This window comes from Mesoplodon mirus, assembly GCF_964341445.2.
Source record: "Mesoplodon mirus genome assembly, chromosome: 5".
In the NCBI taxonomy this organism is placed as follows: domain Eukaryota; kingdom Metazoa; phylum Chordata; class Mammalia; order Artiodactyla; family Ziphiidae; genus Mesoplodon; species Mesoplodon mirus.
In genome coordinates this window covers 36,033,604-36,040,880 of record NC_138980.1, presented here as the reverse complement: position 1 = coordinate 36,040,880, position 7,277 = coordinate 36,033,604, and the positions used below count along the sequence as shown (strand labels likewise).

The window sequence follows — 7,277 nt, the reverse complement described above, 5'->3', positions numbered from 1 at the left end:
CTCTCTGAGCTTGTCTTGTCACTGGTAACATGCAGGTAATCACTGACCCAGGCTGAGTCAGCCAGCACAACCCATTCCTGGGCTACTACGATTGGTCCAATTCCAGTGAACATCAGGACTTTGGCTGGCGTGTGCCATTCTGCTGGCTGCCATGTTGGGACCCGGGAGGAAGCAGATCATTCCTAAATTCTGAGCTGCTGCATCAACCCTCACCGGAAACCTGCCTGAGCTTTAAGGTGGCTTTCTCTGGAGAGTCTCAGGCAAAAGTCACAATTCTCAATTCTCAGGTGTGAGCTTTTTTTTTTTTTTTTTTTTTTGCGGTAAGCGGGCCTCTCACTGCTGTGGCCTCTCCCATTGCAGAGCACAGGCTCCGGACGCGCAGGTTCAGCGGCCATGGCTCACGGGCCCAGCCGCTCCGCGGCATGTGGGATCTCCCTGGACCGGGGCATGAACCCATGTCCCCTGCATCGGCAGGCAGACTCTCAACCACTGCGGCCCCAGGGAAGCCCTCAGGTGTGAGCTTTTAAAGAAAGCATTTGGCCTAGATCGGTTTCCCTCTTTGGCGACTCCCGACAAATACAATCTCTTAATAGCCTTAGTTTCCCCCATTTGCAAGATAGGAATAATGGGACAGGGCTGCTGTGGGCAGCCCACCCAAGCACACAGAATGGTGCCTGCCATCCAGTCAGGGCTCAATAAATGCTGCTGGTGTACACGTTTCCTGAGAGCATCTGCTGACTCAAAATACACTCTTTCAGGGCAACAACCATATATTCACACCGTAGCTGAGTGGGTGTTAGCTGGTAAGTGTGGTTGGGGCCCAGTGAAACCAGGAGTTGGAGAGACCACAGCATGGTCTCCCCACTGTCCCAGGAGCTGAGGACGCAGGGGAGATGACTGGCCTCAGGTATAGCTGGTTCAATCCTCCTCCCACCTCCAAGGGGGCTCGAACCCTGCCTGGCACACAGTGGGCCCTCAGGAAATACTCAATGACCCACCACCAGGGCACTGCTGTTGGGGAGGGTTGACACAGTGAATGGGGAGAAAAACAATTTAACCAGCGAGACAGCAGGACAAAGGGAGGGTTAGGGGCACATCAAGTTCATGCACAGACCTCCTGGGCCAGAGGGTCCATGGGCTCCATTGGGGGTCTCTGCGAAGCAGGGCTGAGCTAGGGGCCTTCCTGTTTCCTGAGCCCTTCCTTGCCTTTCCTGAAGGTCAAGCCATCCTCTTTTCTGTGGCAACCCTCCTGAAAAGCAGGGCTTTTGACTAAGTCAGTTTGTTTTTTTTTTCCCTGCAGTAATACATCTTCCTAATACACTCTGACACAAAGCCCCAGGACACAAACCGAAACTCGGGTGGGAGCCATTAGCCTTTACGTGGACCTTCTACACCTGGTGGCACCCTCTCCCTGCCTTCTCCCCCATCTAGCCCACACGGCCCTCTCCCCGTGTCATCCTTTTTGTTTTTGGTTTTTTGCGGTACGCAGGCCTCTCACTGTTGTGGCCTCTCCCGTTGAGGACCACAGGCTACGGATGCGCAGGCTCAGTGGCCATGGCTCACGGGCCCAGCCGCTCCGCGGCATGTGGGATCGTCCCGGACCGGGGCATGAACCCGTGTTCCCCGCATCGGCAGGCAGACTCTCAACCACTCGCCACCAGGGAAGCCCCGTGTCATCCTTTTAACAACATCAGCAAGAGACACGCAATGGACACTGCCTCGTTTCTTTATTCCGGCCTTTGGGAGGGACAGTGACAGCATTTCCCGCCTTGACGGAAGGCGAAACCTGGTCTTTCCTTGTAAAGAAAGAATGTCCTAACTAACACTGCAAATCCAAACGAGACCTAGGTCCCTCAGTGGGGCGGGACATCCAGGGACCCGATGTGGCTTCTGGAGGCTTCCGTGTAGCTGCCCCTCGACAAGCCTGCGGGAGAGGCATGGGGTGGGAACGACCTCTCTCCTGAGCCGGCGGGCGGCTGCTCCCGTCCCCTTCTGCTCTCCCAACATGCCAAGATCACTCTCCTGCTGGCGGCCGGGACGGATGGAGGATGCCCCCGAGGGAATCTCGCTGGGATGGGTTCTCTGGCAGGGGCGCTGGACGCCCTGAAAGATGGGAGAGCAAGACTTTGTACCACCTTAGTTGGCAACCCATTCCCGGCATCCAGCGTCTCATCTAGCTGACTTAGTGGGTTAACAGTGTACTTGGCATTGTCTCAGGGTCACCTGGATCCAGTTCCCCAAGCAGCTAAAAAATGGCTACAGCCACTTGGGTGGCTCGCTACACACCTGTGCCCTCCGGTGTGATTTGTGAGGCAGAAGTGACCTGCAGTTTTAACTTGGAAATCGTGAAAACCAAAGCCCAAACCAACCATGCTAGCTCTTGCTGGGCGGGAAGCGGCCGGCAAGCCCTTCTCCTTCAGTGTTTGGCCGGCTCCTGGTTTGGAAAATTACTTCTCCTTCTAGTGTGAACGGGAAGTCGGGCGGCCCAAGTAAAAGGCAAACGAGTGAAGTGTTCAGAAAGGTACCGTCACCCTCGTTTTGGGGGCTGATAGGCCAGGATGGCCCCTCCCTCCGTCAATTCTTCACACAACGAAGCTCACTTCTGCCGGCCGTGGCCATCTTGGGCACGACAAAACCCTCGCTGCGTCAAGTGAACTTAGCGAGCCCGACAAACCAAAATCTTAAAAAAAAAAAAAAAAAAAAAAGTATATGGCAGCAAAACCTCAGGACTCCTGAGCCACACCTGTAACCTGCCCGCTTAGTAAATAAACGGAACACCAAACCACAAAAGCTACGCAAAGGGCAGGCCGCCCCGGCAGAGAGCCCGGCCCACAGCAAGGCGGAGGGAGCTGGTGCAAACGTGCTGTAGGGGACGAGTCTCCCACTCCACCCCACCCGGGGACCCCCAGTCCTAACACTGCACTGGGCGGCTGGGTCTATCCGGCCACGTAAGGGGCAGAGGCCTGACCCGACTCTCCGTTTCTTCTTGTGTTTCTAGCAGGGGAGGATGGCGATGGCTTCAATCCCTCTGCCTCTGGGTCAGAAGGAGACCCTCAGACCCTCAGAAACCCAGGCAGACAGGACTAAGGTGCGGGAGGTTGAGTGTCTTCTCCCTGTTGAGGATGGGCGCGCGCGCGGGCTCCTCGAGAAAGTCCTTTCTCCTAGCGCGTGATCCTGAAGGCTTCTAGCACCGACAGCTCGCTGACTCCTTTCCCCTCTCCCTGTGGAGGGGAGGGGGCCGTGGAGGCGGGAAAGCCCTTCCCCCATTCCAGCCACTGGAAGCGCTCTCCGGCGGGTGCGGGGACAGGTGCGGGCCCCACCCCTCCCGGGTTCTCCTCTGGGCCCTGTCAGTGCAGCTCGATGAAAGCCTCCAGCTCCTCGGGGATGAAGCCCTTGTAGGGGATCTTGTTCTTGTCCAGGGCGCGGGCCGCAAGGCACTGCAGGGTCACGTAGTTGAAAGGCTGAATGGTGCTCTTGGCTAGCAGCTTCTCGTCCAGCAGCTCGTAGGCCGTCTTCTTGAAGGCGTTCGTGGCGTCCATGTGGGCCCCCGCCTCGATCAGGGCGTTCATGATCCCCGGGCAGTTGTTCTGCGCCGCGATGTGCAGCGGGGTGTTGTTGTCAAAGTCCCGGCTGTCTGGGTCGGCCCCGCAGTCGAGCAGCACCTTGACCACCTGGAGGGAGGGGAACCTGCCCACCGGGTAGCGGCCCACGTTTGTGGTCTCCGCGTCCACGGCCATGTGCAGAGGGGTGAAGCCGTTCTTGCCGCGGGGGGCGCACTTGAGCAGCCGGTAGACCTTCTGGTGCTTCAGGTGCTCCTGGTCAGGCGTGCACTCCACTTTCTCCAGCAGGTAGAGCAGGTGGAGGATGATGGCCAGGGCCTTGGTGAACTGGGCCGAGTCCCCGGGCTCCTTGGGCAGCTGCAGGGCCCGCTCCACTTCCCGGACTCCTTTGCACAGCACCCCCATGAGGTCTGCAAAGCCGACTGGTGTGCCCAGGCTGCCCTTGGCCGAGCGGTCCTGGAGCACGTAGGAGAAAAGTTCGGCAAAGGAGAGGAAGCTGCTGGCGGTCATGGGGCTCAAAGGCTCGAGGTTGTTCTGCTGCATGTCTAGGGCGTACTTCCACAAGCGGATGCAGCGCTCGAAGTTGCCTGAGTCGGCATACACCGCGCCCCGGTACCGAATATAGTAGGAAGTGTCCGGGTGGGAGGGACCCAGGATGCGCTCTCGGATCAACAGGGCCTGCATGCGCATCTCATCCGGGTCGGTGATGAGCGCCTCCAACTCCTCAGTGGTGTTCACCTCCCTGGAATAGTCATAGGCGAGAACCAGCTGCGGGGGCTCGGGTTTGGGCAGATACGCGCCCCCCTGGTGACGAAGCTCCATGGCCCGTCTCCAGTGTTTCAGGGCCCCGAGCAGATCTCGCTTCTTATCCACGTAGGTGGCTCCCAGCAACTCCAAGGCTTCCACGGCGGCTTCCCGGCTGGTGGGGCAGCAGCTCTCGTATGATTCCCCACTCAGGGATTCCTCTGGGGAGGAGCTGCCGCAGCGGGCGCCCTGGGGCTGCGCGCACGCCACGCCGGCGGAGGGGTCTTCTCGGGCCAGCCCTGGCCTCGCTTCCTCCCCAGCGGGCTGCTCCTGGATGAGGTACTCCACGATGTTGGTGTGGCCCGTCACGCTGGCCGCCAGCAGCGGGGTCATGCCGTAGCCGTCCCGTTCCATGCGGGCGTTGCACCCGAGCAGCAGCTGCAGGATCTCCAGGCTGCCGGACTCAGCGCAGTCGTGCAGGGCCGTGTTGCCTTTGGCGCTGCGCCGGTTCACCTGGGCGCCCTGCTCCAGCAGGTAGCGGGCGATCTCGCGGTGACCCTTATAACAGGAGATCATGAGGCACGTGTGCCCGTGCCGGTTGGCCACCTCCAGGTCGGCCTGGTGCTCGCCCACCAAGTAGCGCACCACCTCCAGGTGCCCGTCGAAGCAGGCGGCGCGCAGGGGCGTCGAGTTGGTGCGTGTGGTGCGGTTCACCGAGGCCCCGCGGCGCAGCAGGCTCCGCACCACGTCCAGGTGGCCGGCGGCCGAGGCGGCCCACAGCGGCGGAGCACCCTCGATAGTCTCGCCATCAAAGTGCACCGAGCCGCCCGCCTCCACGCTCGCGCCGCACCGGTCCACCAGGTACTCGACCACGTCCAAGTGGCCGTAACGGGCGGCGATGAGCAGCGGCGTCCCCCCGCTGGCCACCTCGCCCGTTAGCTCTTCCAGCTCCTCCCGGCTCCGGCCGCTGAGCAGCTTCTGAAGCAGCTGCAGCTTGCCGTCGCGGGCGGCGTTGTACACGGCGGTGTGGAGGTCCATGGTCCGGGCCTCCGCCAGGCCATGGGCCGGCCGCCGGGGTACTGGGGGACGGGGGGGACGGCGGACTAGCGCCCGGAGGAACACTGGGCAACCTTCACCGTCTCCCCCGCCGCCATCTTAGGGGCTTCTGGGGCGGAACAAAATGGCTGCCGCGACCTGGTTCCGCTGGAGCCTGGAAGGATGCAGGGAAATGTAGTTCTCTAAGCCGGCACACTCCATGAAACAGAAAAGGAACGGTAAGGTATTAAAGCTACAACTCCCAGAAGGCCGAGGGCCAGCGGCGGCGAAGTGATATCACGATGCATGGCGGGAACGGCAGTTCCAATCACAGCCAATTGTGGCGGAAACTCGTCCCTCGAGGACTACCACTCCCGTCATGCAATGCTATCGCGATGGCTTGTGGGACCTGGGAAAGTTTGGCTACGTACTTCCTGTGGCTGTCACCATACCGGAACCGACAGGAAACGCAGACGCAGGGCAAAGGAGTACGTTCCGCAAAAGGCAGGGAGAGCAACTCGGAGCCAACCAGGAGCGAGAGCAAAGGCGAAGCCAGGCGAGTGGTCCGATTTGGGCTTCGCGAGGCCGAGCCGCTCACCGGCAGGGGGCGCTCGGGAGAGGCAGGAAAGTGGGGCGGGGTGGGGACGTTAGGAGAGCAGGGAGTACAGGTGGCTCTAAGGTTCAGTGTCCGGCGCTCGTTCACTTCTCATTTATTCGTTCATTCATTCACACACTCATATGTTTATTTGCTCACTCATTAATACCCTATTAAAAATTTAGTTTTCCTTCCTTCAACCCTCAACATCCTCAATACAAAATCTAAATTAATTTGCCTCAGCCCTTGGTCATTTGGCTGGGGAACTTCTCCAATATCATTGTGAGTAAACCTCTGGGGTTGGGGGCTTTGAGAATCTCAGTTACTTGCTTAAGGGCACAGGGCAAGTAAATGGCCTGGTCGGGATTTGAACCCAGGCAGAAGTGGCTACGTAATTTGCAGGGCCCAGTGCAATAGGAAAATGTAGAGCCCCTTGTCCAAAAGTGATGAAGAACTTCCCAACAAGGACAGCAGGGCATTAAACCAAGCGTGGGGCCCTTCTGAGCATGGGGTCCTGGGTGACTGCGCACATCGACACCCCCGTGAAGCCTGAACCCCACCTCCAAAGTCAGACCCTTACCCCCAACACTGTCTTGCCTTCAATTTGCTGCTGCCTGCTCCAGGGTTATTGAGGATTACTGGAAAGATGAAGGAGGTTGCTGTGTCCAGGAATGTTCGAGAAATGCATGGTGTTCTCTACCTCCCGACTTTTGTGTGTGCTGTTCCCTCTGCTTGGAATGCTGTTCCATACCTTCTTCACTTGGCTACGTATTGGGCCTTCTTCAGGTCTCAGCTGAGACTTCAGGTCTTCTTGGATGATTCCTTGACCTGGAGCTTACTGGGTGCCCTCCCTGGCACCATTGACGTTCTGCTTCCTTAATCTTAGAGAAATACTCTGTTTTAGTCAGTTCAGGGTGTTGTAACAAATACCACAGGCTGGGTGGCTATATTAGTCAGGATTCTCCGGAGAAACAGAACCCAATAAGAGATAGGTAGACAGATAGATATGTTACTGAACTCAGGTTCAGCTGCTCGCCGTTCAAAAGCTAATACTCTAGTAGCAAATGTCAGTAGAAAGGAAAGATGCTTTATTCAGAAAAGCCAGCAATTTGGGGAGAAGGTGGAGTCATGTCTGGAGACCAAGTCCAGAGATTCTGCTCAGCCATGACAATTTTTAGAGGGAAAAAGGGGGAAATCTCAGTTAATCATTATGGTAGGAGGTCAGATTCTTTGTCCTTTTCCCATTGTGTGCAGACTGCTGACTTCTCCTGATCTTATTTTGGATGCTGTCTTGCACGCGTGGTCCACCTGCAAATTTGCAATGGGGCAGCTGAGGTTAGAGA

At 58.1% G+C, this 7,277-nt stretch overlaps 1 protein-coding gene across 1 annotated transcript; it reads right to left on the bottom strand.

The window, feature by feature from the left end:
• Nucleotides 1–1,694: 1,694 nt before the first annotated feature.
• On the bottom strand, nt 1,695–5,460 carry FEM1A (fem-1 homolog A). The gene has a single exon (XM_082623700.1). It carries the CDS (start codon nt 5,340–5,342, stop codon nt 3,348–3,350), a length of 1,995 nt encoding a protein of 664 aa, XP_082479826.1. The 5' UTR covers nt 5,343–5,460; the 3' UTR covers nt 1,695–3,347.
• Nucleotides 5,461–7,277: the final 1,817 nt, after the last annotated feature.

What these genes read in the sequence shown, in the direction of transcription:
- FEM1A (XM_082623700.1), bottom strand. Translation starts at nt 5,342, where the DNA reads ATGGACCTCCACACCGCCGTGTACAACGCCGCCCGCGACGGCAAGCTG.